The sequence below is a fragment of the Eulemur rufifrons genome, chromosome 2 (assembly GCF_041146395.1).
Source record: "Eulemur rufifrons isolate Redbay chromosome 2, OSU_ERuf_1, whole genome shotgun sequence".
NCBI classification, from domain to species: Eukaryota; Metazoa; Chordata; class Mammalia; order Primates; family Lemuridae; genus Eulemur; species Eulemur rufifrons.
In genome coordinates, this window is record NC_090984.1 from 12,309,834 (window position 1) to 12,332,161 (window position 22,328).

The window sequence follows — 22,328 nt, forward strand, 5'->3', positions numbered from 1 at the left end:
CCTCAGCCTTCCTAGTAGCTGGGACTACAGACGTGTGCCACCATGCCCAGCTAATTTTTCTATTTTGTGTAGGGGTCTCACTGTGTTGTCCAGGCTGGTCTTGAACTCCTGGCCTCAAGTGATCCTCCTACCTGGGCCTCCCAAAGTGCTGAGATTACAGGCATGTTCTCAAACTGAAACTCTGTCCCCATCTGTGCACATTCCTCCCTCCTCAGCCCCTGGCAACCACTGTTTGACTTTGTGTCTCTGTGAATCTGACTGCTCTAGGTATCTCATGTAAGTGGAATCCTACAGCATTTGCCCTTTCGTATCTGGCTTATTTCACATAGCATAACGTCCTCAAAGTTCATCCAAGTTGTAGCACACTTGGAATTTCCTTCCTTTTTAAGGTTCCATTATTCCATTGTATATATATATGCCACAGTTTGTTTATCTATTCATCAGTTTTATCCCCTTGTTTAATCGTGAAGAGAATCTGGATAGATAACCCAATCAAGTTATAACAGGCAGGGGTTGTAGGTCAAGAATTGGACAGTCAAGGGAAAGGGGAGGGTAGGAGAATTGTTTTTTAAATATCCTTTAGCAATATATTTTTTTTGTCTTGTTTTGTTTTAGAGACGGGGTTTCGGTTCTGTCTCCCAGGCTGGAGTGCAGTGGTGTGATCATAGCTCACTACAGCCTCGAACTCCTGGGCTCAAATGATCCTCCTGCCTCAGCCTCCCAAGTACCTGAGACTACAGGTGTGAGTCACTGCAGCCAGCCCTGGCCAGAATTTAATAGTAGCTTTTTTTTTCCTCCATTGCATTTGTTTTTAGAGTTGCTGTCTTAGTCTTCTTTCTGTTGCTTATAACAGAATACATGGAACTGGGTAATTTATAAAGAAAAGGAATTTATTTCTTACAGTTCTAGAGGCTAAGAAGTCCAAAATCGAGGGGCTGCATCTGGTTGGGGCCTTGTTGCTGGTGGGGACTCTCTGCAGAGTCCCGAGGTGGTGCAGGGGTGAGGGGGCCGAGTGTGCTCGCTCACGTCTCTCTTCCTCTTCCTGTAAAGCCACCAGTCCTATTTCCTGATAACCCATTAATCCATTAACCTATTAAGCCATTAATCCATGAACGGCCCCACCTCTCAATACTGCCACCTTGGGGATTAAATTTCAACATGAGTTTTGGAGGGGACAAATATTCAAACCATAGCACTTGCAATTTGGAATTGTGCTAATTGTTCCTTATTATATGCAATAGGGTGATTAGAGCAGCAAAAGAATTCATCGAGTGGATACTGGACGTCTATGGCATCACCAACCCTGGAAAGTAGACAGGAGCGACGTGGGCGTGCAGGGCAAGTACTAAGGCCCCTGTCTCAATCATACCCCCCATGCCAACCACCCCACCTGCCATTGTACGCGCCACCTGCAAATATTGAGTACAGCTTCCACTTCCTGCCTCGGCTCCCAGTAGCTGGGACCTCAGGCGTGTGTCACCACACCTGGCTAATTTTTCTATTCTTTAAGAGATGGGGTCTTGCATGTTGCCCAGGCTGGTCTCAAACTCTGGCCTCAAGCAATCCTCTGGCCTCAGCCTCACAAAGTGGTGGGATTACGGGCGCGCACACTGCCTGGTTTCATATATTCTTTTGCAGGTATTCCAACATTGCTTCAAAAATCTAAAATAGGAGAGGAGGAGGGAGTTTATCTGACAAAAATGACTGAGCAACAGAGGCCCCCGTTATCTCTGTACAGACTCAAAGAGACCTCTTTTTAGGGCTCAGGCTCTCTTTTTCTGCAAGGGGCCACTAGGGACCCCTAAAGACCAGCATAGAGTTAGCATGACATGGGCTTGGGAGTTGGACAGACTTGGGCTCAATTCTGGCCCTTGCCTTTGCTCCCCGTGACCTCAGTTTCCCCTTCGTAAACTTCAGAGCTTATGAGTAACCCCAGCTCCTAAGGCTGTGGGGCAGATGAAATGACACTAATAAAATTCTGCCTGGAGACTGGCATTCAAAGATGGTAGCTGAATGTCAGTCATGACAAAAGTTCAAGCGACATGGATCAGTGAAGAGCACTTTGCTTGTCACTCAGCACTGTTATTGCTAGCTGTGCTTTATAGAAGGTGACTAGGGAGTCACCTGTCCAGGGTCACCTAGCGCACCAGAGCCAGCATTTCAAATCCAGAGTCCATCTGCTTCCAAAGTCTCTGGAGGGAAGGACAGAAAACTTGGGGACACTATCTTGGGAGATAGGGACAAGGGGAAACCTTATTGATTTTTAATTTTTTTTGAGACAGGTCTTGCTCTGTTGCCCAGGCTAGAGTGCAGTGGCATCATCATAGCTCACTGCACCCCCAAACTCCAAGTCTCAAGTGATCCTCCGGCCTCAGCCTCCCTAGTAGCTGGGACTACAGGCATGTGCCACCACACCTGGCTAATTTTTAATTTTTTTTGTAGAGATGGGGTCTCACTATGTTGCCCAGGCTGATCTCAAACTCCTGACCTCCAGTGATCCTCCCATGTCAGTTTCCCAAAGTACTAGGATTATAGGTGTGAGCCACCACCCGCAGTCTGCTTTTTAATTTTTTCTTTAAATTTAAGACATTGGCCAGTCGTGGTGGCTCACGCCCATAATCATAGCAATTTGGGAGGTTGAAGCAGGAGGATTGCGGGAGGCCAGGAGTTTGAGACCAACTGAGGCAACACAAAAAGATCCCATCTATACAAAAAGAAAAAAAAAATAGCCAGGCCTGGTGGCAGGCGCCTGTAGTCCCAGCTACTCAGGAGGCTGAGGCAGGAGGATCACTTGAGCCTGGGAGTTGGAGGTTGTAGTGAGCTTTGATCACACCACTGCGCTCCAGCCTGGGTGACAGAGGGAGACCCTATCTGCATATACACACACACACACACACACACACACACAAATACATTTAAGAAACTGATCTTCCTTAAATATTTAATATAACAACAGCTTGTGGTTATGGCTATATATTTAATGGGAAAAGTATACATGCATTGCTGGTGTCTGCATGAACACATCTTGTTGATGGGTGTGTGTTCAGGAAAGTCCCCTTGGTCAAGGGAGCTCTGGGTGTATGTGTGGGGGCGGGGTGGCTTATGACTCATGCCTGTATTCTCAGGCCTGGGATCATGAAGTCATGCGGTTGAATGAGCCAGAATCTGTCTCGTCCTTCGAGGCCCCCTCCTCCAGGAAGCCTCCCTTGCCTTCCCACACACAGCTCCTGCTTCCTGCTCTGGGCTCCTCAGCCCAGGATCCCGGATCTCTCTGTCTGCCCCAGCCCTGACCATGGAAGGGTCTGTGCCTGGAGGTTGAGGCACAGCAGTGCTCACGCACAGAGCCCGCGAGGCAGAGTTTGCAGAATGAGTGAATGAATGAATGAAGAGTCTAGTCTGCACAGCAGGCAGATGGTGGAGCTCTGTTCTGCTCACCGAGGCCCCACTCGGGTTGGGAGGCAGCCGCAGGCCAGGCATCGAAGGCCAAGGTTGAGGAGGCGAGGCCAGCGGAAGAGGAGGCTGTGCGTGGTTCGCACGTACAGGACGCCAGAGGGGTCCACGGCTTTGAGTAGCGTCAGCGGGGAGTAGCGGGCGTTGGTCTGTCGGCGCAGGGGTGGTCGTGCCTTGCCGATGATCTTGACAATGACCTGTGGGGTGCAGCTCTGAGCTCTGGGACCCCGGGAGGGCCCCTCCCCCCAACATACCTGAGCCAGGTCTTGGGGCTGTGGGCCCATCATTCACCTGGGCCACGTCCTGCGGGCTCTGTCCCACGGAGCGGAAGAGCTCCCTGGAGGCTGGGAGGTAGAAGTCCCGGAAGTAGCGCAGGGTGTCAGGGTCAGTGCCTGGGAACTCGGCTGTGGAAACCTGTGCCAGGAGCTTCCCCTCAAACTCAGTGACCACTGGGCCTGGCTCCACCAGGGAGATGCTGGGCACAGGGCGGGGGGAGTGAGTCTGGTGCCCCAACTCACTGGCTGCTCCCTTTTGCCCATTTATTTATTGATAGAGACAAGGGCTCCTTCTGTTGCTCCAGGCTGGAGTGCAGTGGCCTGACCACAGCTCACTGCAGCCTCGAACTCCTGGCCTCAAGCGATCCTCCCACCTCAGCCTCTCAAAGTGCTGAGATTCCAGGCATGAGCCACTGTGCCTGGCCCATTTTGCCCATTTTGCCCATTTTGCCAACCTTTCTGCCTCCCTCCTGCATTTCTCCTGTCATTATTTCATCCCTCCCCATTCTGCGGCCCCCCTGAAAAGTGCCCGCTCACAAGATGTTGAACTGCAGTAGCTGGATGGCCAGACTTTCGAAGAATCCCTCCAGGGCGAACTTGGAGGCTGCGTAGACATCATTGAACATGACACCTGAGAGCATGGGAGGAAGGAGAGCTCTTGGGGGTCTGAAGGATGGGCTTTGTGGGTCCCAGAATGATGGGGTCTTTGGGAGACAGAGCAGGGAGGATTTGGGGATCCCAATGAGGGAGAGATCTGGTGCCGATGCAATGGCTGAGTGGCATTGTCTGACAGGACCATATGGGGTCAGGATGGGGGTGTCCTGGAGTGTCAGGTGCCACCTCTTCCCAGCCCCACCTAGTCCCAGGAAACTCCCTTGTCCACCATTTCCCATATCCCTGGGGTCACTTGGGCGTGGGATGCCCCCTTCAGTAGGGCCCTTGTGATTCCTTGTAGATGCAGCTTCTCCATGGCAGAGTGACAAGTAGGGTGGATTCTTTAGGGGATGGCAGAGGAAGGGGGCAGATCCCAGGAAATTTTGAGGGGGAGGAAGCGAGTCTAGAGAGTTCAGGGAGAAAGACCCTGGAATATTGATGGCAAGTAGGTGGCCTCCAACGTTGGCCCACAGCAGACATCACTAATCAACCATTGAACTCTTCTGCTGAGCCTCAGAGTCCTTCTAAACCCAGGCATCTCTGGGACCTGGTGGGAGGTGTGTGGCAAGGAGGAGTCTAGGAGGAGTTCTGATGGTTCCTTTGGGTTTTGGGAGATGGTTGGGGGAGATTTTTGGAGGTGTCCAGAGGCAGGGTTGAGGCTAGGGTAGAGATGGCTAGGTTTTGTTTGTTTGTTTGTTTTTAAGACAAGGTCTTGCTCTGTCCCTCTGGGTAGAGTGCAGTGGCATCATCATAGCTCACTGCAGCCTCAAACTCCTGGGCTCAAGTGATCCTGCCTCAGCCTCCTGAGTAGCTGGGACTGCGGGTACAGCCACCACACCCAGCTAAATTTTTCTATTTTTGGTAGAGATGGGGTCTTGTTCAAGCTGGTCTCGAACTCCTGAGCTCAAGTAATCCTCCTGCCTCAGCGTCCCAGAGTGCTAGGATTACAGGCGTGAGCCACCGTGTCCAGCTGAGATGCCTGTCGATGGCGCATAACCACCACTGCCTGCTCTTACCTCATAGCAGATATGCTTAATCTACCCCAGAACATTTTCCTCCTGAACTTCAGAATCCTTCTTAACACAGTTCTCCAGATGCATTTGGAATATGATCTAAAACCTATTTGCCATCCTTCCAGGCTGGAGAGAGTCAGACACTGGGGTGTCAGGGGGTAGGGGCAATTTCCAGGAGTGGGTCCCCATGGCTCACCCTGTAGCCCCATGACACTGCTGACCACCACGATGTGGCCCTGCCGCCTCCTCTTCATGCCTGGAAGCACAGCTTTGACCAGACGAACAGCCCCGAAAAAGTTGGTGTCAAAGATGTTCTGCATGGCAGCTATGCTGAGCCCCTCCACGGGCCCCACTGTGCCCATTCCGGCATTATTCACTAAGGGAGGGATGTTGAGGGTTACCTTGAAGTCCCTCAGCCCTTCTAGTGTCACTTTGGGACATTCCCTGGGTTACTCCCCACGCCAAGTATGGGGGAAGTCTAGGGTATCTTGGTGGGCAAACGTAGAGCCCCGATGATCTTAAACACAGTTTAACATTTGTCCTAGGGGACCCTGAGCCCTGAGTGGGAGGAAGGACCACCGGGAATAGTGTCCCCGTTAATGCATGAACAATTCAGCTCTGACCCCAAATTGCATCAAGACAGCCACACCCACCCTCCTTCGAAGCTTTAGGGACCATGAGTTGTGTCTTCATCATGTTCCGTTCCCCAAGTGACTCAGCAATTTTCCCAACCGCATATGGTTTTCTCCGTATGTGAGAATTTTCTTTTCCATGAAATCCACCCCATCCCCAGGCCTCAGTTTATTTCTGGTGTCGAGCCACGTCTCACCCAGCACGTCCACTTCTCCTCCTTGGATGCAGCTGAGACACTGGGCCACCGACTCATCGCTGCACACGTCTAGCTGGGCCACGGTGAGGGTCTGTCCCAGAGCCTCCCCAGCAGCTGCTTCTAGTGCCTCCTTCTTTCCCAGGTCCCTCATGGTGGCCACCACTGTGAACAGAGAACAGAGCTGGGACAAACGCTTGTTTTCCCTGTATGTGGGCTTGCATGTTTCTGGTGCTCTTGCATGAGCTGTCAGTCACAGAGGGATAGAGACCCACAAGTTTACATACCTACATTTGACCTCAGCTAACACGTGCACACTTGGGTACACACGTGGATATGTACCCACATCCATCCTTCCATCCATCAATGCGACAGGCATTTATTGAGCATCTACTGTATGGTATGACTATTCTAGGTGCCAAGAGTATTGCATGAAATAAGATAGACAAAGTCCCCACCTTCATGGAATTGATAGCCTAGTAGGTAAGTAATATAATCCATAAATATACAACAGATTTCAGCATCTATTCAGATTTAGCTCATGCCTGTAATCCCAGTGCTTTGGGAGGCCAAGGTGGGAGGATCGCTTGAGGCCAGGAGTTCAAGACCAGCCTGGACAACATAGTGAGACCCCATCCCTATAAAAACTTTTTAAAAATTAGCTGAGTATGGTGGTGTGCACCTGTAATCCCAGCTGCTCAGGAGGGTAAGGTGGGAGGATCCCTTGAGCCCAGGAGTTCAAGGCTGCAGTGAGCTATGATGATGCCACTGCACTCCAGCATGGGTGGCAGAGTGAGACCCTGTCTCTAAAAATAAAAATAATAATTTTAAAACTTCCAGATTTCTATGAGAAAAATGCATACACACTAATAGCCAACATAAATGTGCATATATGCACATCAATTATGAATAGCCACATTTACATCATCAACGTAGTAAGTTCCAATTAACTGAACATTTACTATGTGCTAGGTATTGTGCTAAGCACTTTTATAAGCCCCATCTCCAACTCACAAGAACTCTCTGAGTTAGATCACTGACTTATTTTCCAACGATGGCCACAACAATATCTCCCATCCCACAGGCTCTGCTGAAATCTTACCACTCCCCCATCAAGACATGACTTCTAATTCCCATCCCCTTCAATCTTATGACTAGCTGAGAACCATTGGTAGTGATGCCATTTGGTTTTTACAGCTTGGTCAGAACAGGTCTTGCAGTTTCTACATTGTTTGCTGGAATGCTCACTCTTGTTGGTCATAATGAGGCAGCCCAGTTGTCCAGAAGCCACCATGTTGTAAGGAAGCCCAAGCTAGCCCAGGAAGAGAGACCACATACAGAAGCCTTGAGCGATGCCTTTCCAGCCTCCATGTGTTCCAGCCCCCACTCTTCTGGTTGCAACTTTTGACCCTGAACCAGACCTGCCCAGCTGAGCCCTTTCTGAATTCATGACCTATGTAAACCATGAGTTAAAAAATTAAAAAAAAAATTATTGTGGTTGTTGTACAATTTGGGGGGAGTTTTGTTATTTAGCAACAGTAACCAGAACAGGTAGGTGAAGTTATTACCCCCGTTATACAGATAAACAAACTGAGGCTCAGCAAGGTGAAGTTCCTTTCCTGTTAGTGTTAGTGCTGAGATTTGAACCTGGGCTTGTTGGAGTGCTAGCTCATGCTCTTAAGCACGGCCTCACCATATGTGCTATGTCTGCACACACACCAGCATACATGTTTGCATATCCCCTCATGTGTGCATCCAAATCACCCATGCACTTTCTCGGGGGCATTTGCATATTGTCTATGGGCCTGTATGACTCACAGGTACCATGCAGAAGAATGGGGCCACTTGCATCTACATGCAATATAGTGGCAAGCATGGGCTCAGGGGCTCAGCTGCCTGCATTCAAATCCAAGCTCTGGCAATTTCTAGCTGGGTCACCTTTTAAGCAAGGACCTTTGCCAGTTTGTGTCTTAGTTTCCTCATTTCTAAAATGCGGTGAATGACAGCATCCACCTCACTGGGCTGATGTGAGGATTAAATGACTTACTAGATGCAGAACTCTCAGGATGCAGCCCAGCCCATCATAAGAGCTCCAGAAACCTCACCCTTGAGCAGTTTCATACACCTATGAGCCCCCTCAGACCCCCCAGAGACACAAGTTCTTCCCTACAGACTGGCATTCAGGCTCTCACAGTCAAAGCTGTGTGTGTTTCAAAAACAGAAGGCAAAAGGCTGTCAGAAGCAGCCCTGCCAACTGGGGCAATGCCCTCACCCCCAGAAGCCTCCTCTTAAGTAACAACCCTTTGCCCACTTTGATTCAAGCCTGCTCTGGGTCAGGGGTTCTCATGGTTGGTGAGGGCTGGGCTATTCACTCCAGAGCTGCGGGAGGGCGAGTCCCTAGAACGAGAGGCCCCCTTCCACTCCCAAGGTCAGGAGCACTTAAGAGGCTTATCTCAGAGCAGTAATCTGGGGAGAGGTGGAGGAGCAGGTGTCCGGGAGGAAATTATCCCATCCAAGGGAATGCCCAAGTGAAACCTTCTCAGAAAAGCATTCCGGGGCCAGCCCTTCTAAAAATATCTCCCACCCACTTCTCACCACTCTCCTTTCTACTTTATTTTTCTTAACACTTATTCTCACCAGACATATCACAATTTCTTTTTATCAGTTCATTGTCTGCCCTCCCTCCCTTCCCCCACAACGCCACTACCCAGGGCTAAGATTTTTGTCTAGTTTGTTCCTGGCTGTGTTCCCAGCGCCCAGAATAGAGCCTGGCACCCAATATGTGCTCAGTAAATATTTTGGGGGTGAAGGGATGATTCCTACATGCACGCCACGCAGCCTGGGTCCTCCCCCAGCCCACAAGTGCAGCTGGAAGGGATGGGGTGGTGCAAATGGTGCTGGGGGCTGAGGGTACTTGGACAGCAGTCCACACCCTGGCTGTCTCCTGGCTCTGCCTGGGTCCCCTTACCCTGGTAGCGCTGCCTGGGATCACGAGCCAGCTGCACTGCAAGCTCCAAGCCAATTCCTGATGAGCAGCCCGAGATCAGCACAGTCCGGGGTGCAGCAGCCATGTTGATCCCCTCCCTGGAGGCGTGACCTCCGCCAGGCAGCACCTGACTCTGGCCACCCCCTCCTAAGCACCGTCCAACCGATCCCCTGCAGGGCCGGTGAAGGGGGCCCCAGGGAGACCTGCCACACTGTGGACTGAGCCGTTGGAGGGAACCCCTTAAACTCTCCGTACCCCATTTCCTTCGTCTGTGAACCAGTTCTTCTCCACGCCTGCTACCCTCATAACTGGTTTTTTAAATTTTCATTATGATTGTAAATGATTCAGGGCTGGGGAGAGTCGCTGTGAGCGCGGGGCCATGACCGTCTCTGTTCTGGATGGAAGGCTCTCACCGGAGGGACACGGTGAGAGAGGGTGACAGCGAGTGTGGGCCCACAAGGAGTCCTTTGAAAGAGGGAAGGGGCGCAGAACTGTCAGGAGATGGGGTTAGACTGCAGGAAGAACTTCCCTGCAAGGCGGGGCAGGGCAGGAACTTCATGAGAGCCTTTTAGTGGGAGAAATCTCAGCCTCGGGTGTCCCTGGGGAGGGAGGAGGAGTTGCTCAGGGAGATTCCCGCTCTGGGGGGCCCCCATCTCTCCCTCAGGCTTGGTGGGGCCCCACCCCCTCCTCTCCAGGGACACAGAGACTCTTTGTCTGAGGAGCCAGAGGCTGGGAGGAAGGCACTGCCCCTGTCTCCCTCTTCCCCTTGCGGGGAGCAGTTCAGGGCCCAGGGCACGCCCCTTGGTTTCCTCCCTGGGGAATCATTCTTATAGCCTTCGTGTCTGCACTTGTCCAGTTGCACAGGAGCTCTACCTGACCCCCTGGGGGGCCTATTCTCACTGGAGGGAGGGTCCCAGCGCAATGAGGGGGGGCTCTCCCTTACCCCAGGAATGGCAGGAATCCACGCCTCCCCCCTTGGCAGCAGTGCCCTGCTTGGGGCTAGACTCCCCATTTGCTGGGGATGTGGGGCGGGGGCTGGGGCATCCATTTGGAGACCTGGGTGCGGAGGGGGAGATGAGGGTTAAGGTGGAGGTGGGATCCTTTATTTAAGGATGGAGAATTTTGGAGAAAATTGTGCTTTGGAATCTGTGGTGAGAGTTTGGGGTCGGGCCAGGACACGCAGTTCCGGGATCTGGGCGGGTGGAGAGCTGAAGTTTTGGGTTAAAGCTGGGAACCCCATTTTGGGATCTGGGGTGAGCTGTGTGGTGAGACGACATTTTACTTAGGGACCTGAAGGGAAGGGCTTGGGGGGAAGCTAAGGGACTGGGAATAAGGCAGGTGGGTGGCAGTTGGGGGTGAGGCTGGACAACCCCCCCAGCAAGGCAGAAAGGATTTGGTATACAGTTGTACCTCCCTGGAATTCCAGCGCCTGCATGGAGGCCGAAGGTTTGAAGGAAGCTAAGATGTCCTTTGAGGGGACCTGCTAGGAGGAAAGGGTTTGGGGAAAGGCTGAGACCCCCAAATTCTAGGGCTGGGTGGGAGTGACCCTTCTCCTCCACTGTGGGGTGGGGCGAGGACAGCCCAGCTCCCGGCCGAAGGCTCCACCCCCGGCCGGCCAATCAGCGCGCGGCACAAACTTTCCCAACTTCCCCCACCAGCTGTCACCCCCCCACCTCCCCAGCGAGCCCCGCCTGGCCGGGCGCTGGAGCGCAGGGCGAGGCCGGGGCGGGGTCTCGGGCAGTCTCCTGCGGATCCCGAGTAGAGCCGGCCGCCGCGGGTGACTGCACCGAGCCCGTGAAGTCGCCGCGCCCTGCAGCCGCCCCGTCCTGTCCCCCGCCTTGAGCCTGGCTGGGCCCCGCGGGGATGGGGAGCCGCCGCCCGGGCCTGGGCCAGCCACGGGCCGGCCTCTGCCTGCTCCTGGCCGCGCTGCAACTTCTGCCTGGGACGCAGGCCGGTGAGCAGGGAGGGAGGAGATGGAATTTGGGGTGCAGGACTCTGCGAGACCCCAAAAGGCAGAGTGGAATTTGGATTAGGAAAGGCGTGCATGGGGGGGTGGGTGGGTGGCGGCGTGTGCATTGCCTGCGGCCACTACGTGATGAAGGAGGGTCCTACTCTGAGTGATTCGTGGATGTGACATCTGGGGTAGGGGGGCCGGGGAAATGTGTGACAGTGTTTACTGGTGGGTGCGTGGGAACGAGTGCAACTTATAGGTGTGTGCGTGTGTGTGCGTGTGTGTGCATGTGCGTGGAGCAGTGTGCGTGCAGCCATTCGGGGTGAGATTGTGTGTGCGCTTGGATGTAGGGTTTGACGGTGATTGTACGGATGCGGGTTACAGGGGGTCCCTGTATTGCGAGATGTGGGCGTGCAAGTGTGTGTCGGTGTCTGGGGCTGATTTTGAGGATAACACATGTGTGTTTCATGAGTGTTGATTGCACACCACTGGGTAAGCCTGCGAAGGGTGTAGTTGCGATTTTGGGGTGTGAAAAATGGCCCATGAGGACACAGTGGCTGATTCTCAGGGTGATGGTGAGTGTTGGCGAATATGGGGGGCTCTTCGGGAGCTCACACTTCCCTTTGCGTCTCCCCAAATGGCTTCATCCCATTCTCGCTCTTCCTCTTCTGCCCCACATTGGCGCAGGCCCACCCCCTCCTCTCCCTCCCTCCCGCCCCTCCCCCCACCCCGTGCGCCCCAGAGCTGGAATCAGCACCATGGACAGAGCCTCGGGGAGGGCCGCGGTGAGGGGCGAGGCGGGGCGGGGCGCAGGGCGGGGCGGGAGTGGAAGTTGCTCCCCACCCCACCCCCAGCTGCAAGAGTCTTGGGTGTTTTTCCCGAGGAATTTCTCAGGGCCACCCCCCCCAGGGGTCCCGGGGGCCGCCGGATGGGTGAGTCAGCGCTGACGCACGCCCAGCTGTGCAAATCTGGCTGGGAGCCCTGCCCTACCCCGCAGGGTTTGGGGTGGGGGCGCCCTGGGGATGAGGGGACGTCGGGGTTCCTCAAGTGGTGGGTGATGCAGCTTCCCTGATCTGAGGGACCCTAGGCTAGGCCCTCCCGGAAATCCCTCTAAGGTGAGCTCAGCCCCCCAAAACACACACATCCCCCACTTTCTCTGGGGTCCAGAGAGGTGCCTGCCCATGTGGGTACTCCCTGATTGGCCTGTGCCCCATTCCCACGCTCATACATCCACATGGTCTTGCAATCTCAGGCATCCATTCCGAATACAAGCCTCTGGGGACACCAGGAATGTGCAACACGGTGCCCAGGCAACCCCCCTTCAGCCACCCGCCACACGGTCCCAACTTTTGTCCCCCTCCTGCAGGTTCAAATGCGCACGCATGCTGCCCCTGGCATCCATACAAACTCGGCCAACATTCAAGCCCGTCTCACCCACTCACTGACTCCGCCACACTTCACACAGAACCACGCCCCCGCATCAGGAGTCGGAGCTATTACAATCACAGACTCACTTGGTGACAACCAGCTCATGCCAGGGTCACACAGCCATTCGTCAAACAACTGCACCTAATCCGTCCGGCAGGCTAAACATTTGCACACATTGACACCTCAAGAAATGCCATGCCCAGGCATTCCCTGGTCCATGCACAGTCACCCGCACTTGCACAATGTCATCCACGCACACGCGACTGCACACACACTCACCACACCTGTGCTCTCCCACACACCTGGGGGCATCCCCGGCATGTCCCAGCCCACTCTCTGCCTGCCTCCCTCCACATCCTAGACCCCACCCCGCATCTCCTTTGGGGCCCTGACAGACTCCCACCCCCTCACCCTACAGGCAGAACTCAATGGCTCCTGTGTGTCTCCTTGTCACGAAGCCAGCCATGGAAAGAAAGGGCAGTTAGTTTCTGAAAGGTCATTCCAGAAGGGACACAAGTTGCAAGCAGGAGACCTTTGGGTTAGATGCTGGAAAGGACTTTCTCAATGTGAATGAGTGCTGGTTGAGGGGGGGTCCCTTCCTCCTGCAGACAGACTAGGGTCTGGGTCCAGGGGGGAGGGGAGAGGGTAAGCCTCCATGCTGGGTGAGGTCGTGGGTCTCAGTCCTCCCTCAGGGCCCCAGCCTGGAGAGGGGATGATTGTTCCGTGGGGGAATGACTCCTGTGGTTGGCAGAGCCTGGGAGTCCAGATCTCGGCCCCAGGGGGCTGCAACACAAATTCCTCTTAATGACAGCTCAGCCACAGAACAGGCAATTAGAGATGGGGGCTGCTGGGGGGGCGGTGGAGAGACAGAGAGAGAGAGAGAGAGAGAGAGAATGAGAGAGAGAGAATCAGAGTTGGACACAGAGAGAGACCTCGGAAGACCAGCACAGAAAGTAGGACAAGGAGAGGGCGGGGAGGGGCAGAGGAGAGGGAAGTTGGGGGCAAGAGGAAACAGAGGCTGGAGCAGGGCTCTGAGAAGTCTGGGAAACAAGGGTTCTGACCCAGGAAGAACAGGGATCGGGGAGGGTGTCCCTCATCCAAGCCCCTACCTCCCCTAAGTCTGGCCTCCCATCCCAGCTCCCAATGGTGAGATCAGCACCTCCGCCCCCGGGGGGTGAAGTCATGGCAGATTCTACAGAATGTGGCTCCTGCCAAGAGGCTGGGGCAGGGGTCAGTGGGACAGTTTGCAGAGGGCGGGGGGAGCAGAGAGCAGGCAGGGGCTGGGGGCCCAGGGGAAGCCTCCGCCCGCCCCTGCCAGAGCCATGTGGTTCCACTTAGCCCTGGCTGGGCTGCTTGGGTGGGGCTGGTAGGATGGCCTAGATTAGAATCTGGTAGGGCCAGACCAGTCCCTTTTTTTAGCTGGGATGAGAGAGGTAGAGGGTCAGAGGGGGGAGGTCAGGAGGTTATCAGAGACAGGCAATCAGACGGAGGGTCAGAGAGGGCTATTTGAGATGGAGACGTCCCAGGTCAGATGGAGGAGGTTGGGCTAGGCAGATGGAGGAGGCCCGAGGAATTGGTGGTCTGGGGAGGTCAGAGGGAAGAGACCAGAAGGAGGAGGTGGGGACAGAACATAGAGCAGGAGCCCCTGTTCTCCACGTGCGCTTTCTCTGGCAAGGGGGCTCCAGGCCCGGGAAGCAGCCCCAGGGAGCCGGTGCGGGGGAGTTTGGGGGAGAGGGGGACAGTCCGGCTCCGGGGCTCAGGCCAGGAAGCTTTGATTCATCCCAGAACTAGGTCAACTTTTTTTTTTTTTTTTCTCACCAAAAACCAAGGGGGGGAAAAAACCAGAGTCAACAGGCTGATGAGGCCGGAACATCTGTGGTGGGGTGAAGAAGGGGAGGCGGTGCCAGGCTCAGGCCTGCACCTTCCTCTTGAACCACAGGTCCAGGGGCAGGGGCGGTGAGGCTGAACACCCTGCACCCCCAAATCTGAGCCTCTGACTTGGAGTCCTGGGCTTGTTCTAACTGCTCCCCTCTCTGCTGCAGAGCTCGTGGATGTGTTGAAGGTCCTGGGCGTGCGGGGAGGCCAGGCTGGGGTCCCCGAGGGGCCTGGCTTCTGTCCCCAGAGGGCTCCAGAGGGCGATCGGGCATTCAGGGTGGGCAAGGCCAGCGTTCTCAGCATCCCCACGTGGGAGCTCTTTCCAGGTAAGTCGGGGCAGGAGGGCCTGGGGTTCCACCTGGGCTGAGTGCGGGTCACCACCTGGCCATCTGAGTGGCCCCGTTTCCTCTGCCCACCCAGACGGGCACTTTCCCGAGAACTTCTCTGTGCTGATCACTCTTCGGGGCCAACCGGCCAATCATTCTGTCCTGCTCTCCATTTACGATGACAAGGGTGCCAGGCAGCTGGGCCTGGCGCTGGGGCCAGCTCTGAGCCTCCTAGGTGGCTCCTTTACTCCCCTCCCTCAGCAGGTCAACCTCACAGATGGCAGGTGAGTGTAGAAGAAGGGTGGGCAAGGGTCCATGGAGGGGTGGGGTGAGAAGCACTGCCACTGAAGCTGCCCCCTTGCAGGTGGCACCGTGTGGCAGTCAGCATAGATGGTGGGATGGTGACCTTGGTGGCTGACTGTGACCCTCAGCCCCCTGTGTTGAGCCAGAGGCCACGATTCATCAGCACAGCTGGACTTACCGTATTGGGGACCCAGAACCCTGAAGAGGAGACTTTCGAGGTAGGAGTCCAGGGATGGGGGAAACCAAGGCAGATGGTGGGACATTTTGTTCACAGCCTGAACCAGGAGAAAAAACTGGAGAAGGGAGGTGCCAAGTGTCCGCTGGGGCCCAGGAAGCTGAGGGAAGTGAGCGCGTGCTCGTGGGCATCGTGGCGGTGTGAGACTGTGATGTAGAACCATGAGACCCTGAGTTGTGACGGCTTGGCTGGTTGTGGGAGGATCCCGTTGTGACGTGTGACTGTGACCCATGACCTGGTTGTTGCAATGGTGTGTCATCGTGTGCTGGGCAGTGGTGACATGGCAAGGGTCTTGTGGCTGTGTGACAAGTGTGTTTTGTGGCATGGTGACCACGCTCGGTGACTGTGTTCTATGTGGTTATGACGTGTCACCTCCAGGTTAGGCTGGGGGCCTCGTCTATCTCATGATCTTCCTTAGCCCCAGTACCCGAAAGGGCACCTGGCCCAGAGTAGCTGTGCACTTGTGCCTGAAAGCGAAGGATCACACACACCTTCAACGGGGCAGATGTGGGGTGCGGTTTGTGGTTTGGTGTGACCCTGAGAGAATCTCTCCTTCTCTTAGTTACAGGGGGTAGAGGGACCCTAGGGCTGTGCTGGGGCCACCTCGGCCTTATACTTAGGTGCTCTGGGGTGGGGAATCACCAGACCCTGGTGTCAGGAGATGGGCAGGTCTCTGCTGGGGAAATGGAGCTCAGAGTCCACTTAGCGTCCCCTTCCCCGCCTCCTACCCTCTCTCAGGGAGATGTTCAGGAGCTGCTGCTAAGCCCGGATCCTAGGGCTGCCTTCCGCGCCTGTGAGCGGTATCTCCCCGGCTGTGACAACCCGGACCTTGCAGCCACAGGCGTGAGTGAGGGGCTGCATTACTCCTGACCCAAGGGCACAGGCTGAGCCGGCCCTGGCTCCAGGTCTTAGGAAGGAGTGAACTCCGCCCCCCAATCATGGGCTGAGCCATCTCTGACTCCAAACACAGGGCCGAGTGATCCCTGACCTCACACCGATCCCAAGCATGAATGACTTTGACCTCAGGTCATACACTTGAGTGACATGTGGTCCCGGGTGACCCCAAGTGATAGGATCTCCAACCAGGGGTAGGGGAGTGGGATGCTGTAGACCCGACAGGGCCCCTCTTCCCAGGACCCCCAGGGTGAGCCAGAAACCCCTCCTCCTCGGCGCAAGGGAAAAGGAAAAGGGAAGAAAAAAGGACGAGGTCGCAAGGGCAAGGGCAAGGGCAGGAAGAAGAACAAGGGAACTTTGACCCCGAGCCCACCTCCTGGCTCCCTGGAGAACCAGGTAAGGGACCTGCTACCTCTCACTTCGGGTCTTGACAGCCTGACTTCTGGCCTCTGATCCCCACTGGTCTCCAGCCTCTCATTCATGACCTTATTCTCTGGTTTGGGATGTTCCTCCCCAGGGTCATTGTTGAAGGTCATTGATTTAAGCCATTATTGGCCATATAAACTACCAATATCACTAGTTTAGGGTTAATGGTTGGGGTCTACTAGCGTGAGGGGGGCTGTTGGTGTGGGGTCACTGATTGGAGGGCCTCGTGGACTCACTCACTGGGTTCACTAGTTGGAAGAGTGATTTTTCAGGGGGGTGATGGATGGGTCATTATTTTGGGAGACCCTGAGGGGTTGGTGGCTAGGAAGTCATTGATATGTCATTGGTTACTGGAATTGCCATTTGGGCATCATTGCTCGGGGAGCATTTGTTGGGTTCCCTTATGGGTATTCATTGTTGGAGCATCACTGGTTGGGGGGATAATTGATTGGGGTCCCTGGTGGGGTTTATTAGTCCTGAGGGTGTCACTAGTTAGTGTTGCTGGTTCGGAAAATCACTGGATGGGAGAGTAATGGGTTGGGGCCATTGATGGAAGTCATTAATTGGGGAGGGGGTCACCTATGGGTCACTGGTTGTAGGAATAATTGAGGTTTGTTGATGTCATGTTGGTGGGTTGTTAGTTGGGGTCTTTGGTTGAGGGAGTCACTGCTCACACTCCGTCTCAGTTCCAGATCTTTCTAGCCCAGCACATGGACACCAGGAGTAGTGTGCCTGTCCCCAGCCCCTTCCTCAGCCCCGTCCCTCACCTGGGCCCCCACCGCCCTCTTCTCCCCTACCCACCGCCTTGACCCAGTTGCTCTGCAGCTGTCCAGCCCAGAAGGCGCTGCTGCTCCCCCTCTGACTGGGGCCTGGCTAGCTGACCGCTGGACTCTGCCTTGGGAGAGGACATGTGGGATAGACTTCCGGGAGTCTGGCCCTGAGTGCTGGAGTTTGACCTTGACCACTGGGGCTCTGGAGCCAGCCAGGCTTTGCCTTCCGGGCCTCCTCTGGGGCTCAGATGCTGCCAGGCCCCTCCTTCATGCACAGTGGCGTCCCCTGCTGGCTGTCCTCATCCAGCCAACCCCCTACTGGCCTCCGATGCTGTTTGGGAATCCTCCTCTGTCCTCCTCCTCAGACTGGGAGCTGCTCCTGGTGGCGGTGGGGGAGGGGGCAAGGCCCATCTCCTCTGCCTTTTGTCTTGGTTGGCCTGGCCCCAGAGCTGACACTTCCTCCCTCTTCACTCCAGACCTCCACCGACACCCCAAGGACAGAGACACCAGCTCCAAATCTGCCTCTGACCCCCACGCCTTTGGTCATCGCCTCCACTGTGACTGCTAGCCCCAACGTCACCATCCTAGAGGTTGGGGGACGTGCACAGGGCTGGAGGGCAGAGTCCCAGGGGTGGTGGTGGTGATGGCAGACAGTCAGGAAGTCAGAGGCAAACTCTGGTCTGTCACAATGTCCTCAGGACGACCTGGACCCAGACAATGGACCCGAGCTGGGGACCCCAGAGACTGAAGCAGCCAGGGAGGATGAAGAAGGAGATGACTCCACCATGGGCCCCGATTTCCGGGCAGCAGAACAGCCGTCTCGGACTCACTTCCAGATCTTTCCTGTGAGTCTAGGTGGCTGGGCTGGGGGCAAGAGAAGGGATTCCTACCCGAAGCCGCAGAGGGCCATATTGTCTCTCTTGACTTCTGCTGATCTTGCCTAGAGTGCCTTCCCACCACCCCAGTGCGGTCGACAAAGATTTATCATGTGTCTGCCGTGTAACAGGCACTGTGCTAATGGGTGGTTCTGCGGGAAGGGGGAGGCATTTGGCTTTTGGTCTAAGCACCAGGGGAAGCCACTTGAAAACAAAGATCTGACTTGAAGGTTTAAAAAAGCTTCCTCTGCCTGCCGAACGGCGCGTGGACGGTAGGGGGAGCCAGAGGGGCAGCGGGGAAGCCGGCAGTCCCAGTGGTGGCTTGGAGGAGGGTAGTGGCCCTGGGGATGGAGCGCAGTGGGCCCACAGGGGACATGCTCCCTCTTGGTCTTGCTGCTGGAGGTGGAGAAAGGGAGATGCATGTTGAGACCGTTGAGTAATATGCAGATTCCACATAGAGGAGCCGGTGGAGAGTGGCTCCCATCTGTCATCTAATCCCAGCACTTAGGGAGGCCGAGCCAGGAGGATCGCTGGGAGATCTGCCCAGGGCATGTTATATTGGCAACACCTGTTTGGCATCCACATGAGGATGTCAAGTGGGCGATCGGTTAGAAGATTCTGGAGTTCAGAAGGGATGATCGAGGATGGAGACAAACTTGAGACTTAGCAGCAGAGAGATGGTATCTTTATCCAAAGGATTGGATGAAATTGCCTAGGAAAAGAATTTGCCTAGGAAAACAGAGCTGGGCACGGTGGCACGTTTCCTATAATCCCAGCGACTGGGGAGGGTGAGGCAGGAGGATCGCCTGAGGCCAGGAGTTTCAGAGCAGCCTGGGTAACATGTCAAGACCTCTGTCTCTACAAAAAAATTTAAAAATTAGCAGGGCATAGTGGTGCATTCCTATAGTCCCAGCTACTTGGCAGGCTGAGGCAGGAGGATCCCTTGAGCCCAGGAGTTTGAGGTTGCAGTGAGCTATGAATGGTTGGTCCGCTGCACTCCAGCCTGGGCAACAGAGCAAGACCACATCTCAAAAAAATGCAGACAGAGAAGGGAGCTCAGATTCTAGCCTTGGTGTTGCACAAGGGAGGAAGTGAATAGCTGTAACTACCTTACCCTGAGTGCCTGTTATGTGCCAAGAATTGCTTTCATTCATTCGTCTTCGTATAGGATATATACAGTCATCATTCACCCACCAACTTTGTAGTTACAGGTAACCGGCCATAAGGGTTGACTAAGTTTCCCAACATCACTCAGTTAGTAAGAGGCAGATCCAGGATTAGGACCCCGCAGCAGGCTCTGGAGGTCCTGCCCTTCACCTTGACCTTGACTTTGCATTGCCCAGTGGATGGAGGGAGGCTGAGTTTCTCAACCCATATTGGTCTTTTCTTCAAAGAAAGAGATCTGGGAGTGCACCCCGTGTACGTGTGCGCGTGGGTGGCTGGGACACGGAGGTGAGATTGGATAGTTGAGGGGTCTACGTCCGAGTTCACATCTCTTTTCTCTCACTCCCCTGCCCCAGGGCGCTGGAGAGAAGGGAGCGAAGGGAGAACCCGCGGTGATTGAACAGGTGAGAGGCCTGGGCTGCGAGGGGGTTGAGGGGCCTTGTAGGACTAGGGATCATATTGTTTTCTCCCTCCAGGGACAGCAGTTTGAGGGACCTCCAGGAGCCGCAGGACCCCGAGTGAGTCATGGCTGTATTCTCTTCTTCCTGCGTTCCCTTCCGGCTGGGGGGTGTGAGGAGCCAGTGTATACCACTGCCTGAGGCCATTGGGCACTTGAGGCTCAAAGAATGAGTCCAAGTAGGGGTCAGGGTGGAAAGTCAGGCTTGATGTAGGTCCATACCGCATTGGGGGAGCGGGAATGGCTTGGTGGTGGGGTCAGCATCAGGGGTGGGTCAGACAGAAGTCAGCCTGGCTCCAACTTTGCACTTCCTGTGACTTCTTTTTCTGTCCCCAACAGGGGGTGGTCGGCCCCTCAGGCCCTCCTGGCCCCCCAGGTTTCCCTGGGGACCCTGGTCCACAGGTAAGAGACTCCCCTGGGATGTGTCCTTCTGTGGGGGGTGGGGTAGTGGGGTTTCAGGTTGGGAGGATGAAGGTCTAACTAAACATGGGTCTGAGGGGCTAGAATTGGGGACACTGTCCCAAGGCTGGCCCTGACTCCTGCCAATCTCTCTCCCCACCTGTGAACTGTCTGTGGCTCCCCTTCTGTCTCTGGGGGCCTCTCCTCTGCTTTTCGTCCTCTGTCTCTGTCTGTTTCTGTCCTTCCCTGCCTGTCTCTCTTCCCCTCTCCCCCCCCACCCCGTGTCACACCCTCTCTCAGGGCCCTGCCGGCCTCCCAGGAATCCCTGGCATTGACGGGGTCCGGGGCCCGCCAGGCACCGTGATCATGATGCCGGTAAGAAGCAGACGGAGTGGCACGGCCTGGTCCTGGGCGGGGGGCCTGAGCCAGGAGGGGCCTCTCCTCAGGGCTCCCCTCACCACTGCTCGCCCCCCAGTTCCAGTTTGCAAGCAGCTCCCACAAAGGACCCCCAGTGTCCTTCCAGCAGGCGCAGGCACAGGCAGTGCTGCAGCAAGCTCAGGTGAGTGGGCGACAGGTGTCCCGGGAAGAACCTGAGAGGGCGACAGAGCTGGGGCGTAAGGCGGGGGCTGTGGGAGTTCCCGAGGGAGCCCCCAGGCCCTGTTCTCCTCTGTGTTTTCCAGCTGTCCATGAAAGGCCCCCCTGGCCCGGTGGGGCTCACTGGGCGCCCAGGCCCCGTGGTGAGTAAGGAGTCTGCTTGGAGGAGGGGGCTGTGTCAGCAGAGAAGGGGCGCCTCCCTCTGACCGCGTTCCTCCATCTCGTCCTCCTCCAAGGGTCTCCCTGGGCATCCAGGTCTGAAAGGAGAGGCGGGGGCGATGGGGCCGCAGGTGAGACTGCAGGGGCGGAGCAGGTTTGGATGGGAGAAAGCCAAAGGGGCTGGGGACATCCTGGCAGTTACTGCCTCTCTTAGAGGATGATTTAAAGTAAGTCCTTCCCCCCTTTTATTCTTTTTTCCTCCCTCCTTCTCTGTTTTCCCCCCTAGGGTCCCCGAGGCCTGCAGGGACCTCATGGGCCCCCTGGTCAAGTGGGCAAGATGGTGAGTGGCCCCTAGGTCCCCAGGCACCTCTAATCCATCCCTCAACCCCCAACGTGAGCCCTGGCTCCGTGCCCCCAGGGTCTTTTGGTGTCCTTAGTGGGACAAGAGCTCCGAGGGCAGGGAATGGCAGCTCCCCTGAGTGTACGGCAAAGGAATCTGGCCGGGTCATAGAGTCAGGAAGGACTTGCCCACGGCGGTGATGCCTGCCCTGAGATCTGACATATACCCAGGTGAACAGGTGGGGAAGAACATTTCAAACAAAAGGAATAGGACCTGCAAAAGAGACACCTGGCACGTTGAAGGAAATGATGAACAAGACAATTCCAGATACAGTCCTGCACAACATAATGACATGTTGTTCAACGACAAACCACACATACAGGGGTGGTCCCATAAGATTATAATACTATATTTTTACTGAACCTTTTCTATGCTTATTTGTTTGTTTGTCCTGAGATGGTATCTCACTATGTTGCCCAGGCTGGGCTTGAACTCCTGGGCTCAAGTGACCCTCTTGCCTCAGCCTCCTGAGTAGCTGGGACTACAGGCATGCACCACCACGCCTGGCTAATTTTTTCTATTTTTAGCTGCCTGGCTAATTTTTTCTATTTTTAGTAGAGATGAGGTCTCACTCTTGCTCAGGCTGGTGTCAAACTCCTGACCTCAAGTGATCCTCCCACCTCGGCCACCCAGAGTGCTAGGATTACAGGCGTGGGCCACTGCACTCAGCCAACCTTTTCTATGTTTAGACATGTTTAGATACACAAATGCTTTTCATGTTATGATTGCCTGCAGTATTCAGTACAGGTACATGCTGTAGGAGTTGGTAGCCCAGGAGCAATAGGCCGTACTGTACGGCTTAGGTGTGTTGCAGACTGTGCCACTGAGGATTGTGTAAATGCACTCTACGATGTTTGCACAAAGACAA

At 55.2% G+C, this 22,328-nt stretch overlaps 2 protein-coding genes across 2 annotated transcripts in view; one reads left to right on the top strand and one right to left on the bottom strand.

The window, feature by feature from the left end:
- Window positions 1-3,380: 3,380 nt before the first annotated feature.
- RDH8 (retinol dehydrogenase 8) lies at window positions 3,381-9,304 on the bottom strand. The gene is made up of 6 exons (XM_069479024.1): window positions 9,187-9,304; window positions 6,222-6,383; window positions 5,589-5,768; window positions 4,263-4,356; window positions 3,742-3,925; window positions 3,381-3,647 (listed from the first exon to the last, which is right to left on the bottom strand). Exons 1-6 carry the CDS (start codon window positions 9,287-9,289, stop codon window positions 3,432-3,434), a joined length of 939 nt encoding a protein of 312 aa, XP_069335125.1. The 5' UTR covers window positions 9,290-9,304; the 3' UTR covers window positions 3,381-3,431.
- A 1,763-nt stretch (window positions 9,305-11,067) lies between these two features.
- The window catches only part of COL5A3 (collagen type V alpha 3 chain), a 35,934-nt gene continuing 24,673 nt past the window's right edge, over window positions 11,068-22,328 (top strand). Inside the window, exons 1-16 of the mRNA XM_069478835.1 lie at window positions 11,068-11,158; window positions 14,626-14,784; window positions 14,879-15,068; window positions 15,149-15,305; window positions 16,061-16,165; window positions 16,457-16,612; window positions 17,889-18,002; window positions 18,111-18,257; window positions 19,808-19,855; window positions 19,928-19,969; window positions 20,248-20,310; window positions 20,608-20,682; window positions 20,783-20,866; window positions 20,988-21,044; window positions 21,138-21,191; window positions 21,347-21,400. Coding sequence (XP_069334936.1) covers window positions 11,068-11,158; window positions 14,626-14,784; window positions 14,879-15,068; window positions 15,149-15,305; window positions 16,061-16,165; window positions 16,457-16,612; window positions 17,889-18,002; window positions 18,111-18,257; window positions 19,808-19,855; window positions 19,928-19,969; window positions 20,248-20,310; window positions 20,608-20,682; window positions 20,783-20,866; window positions 20,988-21,044; window positions 21,138-21,191; window positions 21,347-21,400 — 1,596 coding nt within the window. The remainder of the gene's footprint in view (window positions 11,159-14,625; window positions 14,785-14,878; window positions 15,069-15,148; window positions 15,306-16,060; window positions 16,166-16,456; window positions 16,613-17,888; window positions 18,003-18,110; window positions 18,258-19,807; window positions 19,856-19,927; window positions 19,970-20,247; window positions 20,311-20,607; window positions 20,683-20,782; window positions 20,867-20,987; window positions 21,045-21,137; window positions 21,192-21,346; window positions 21,401-22,328) is intronic.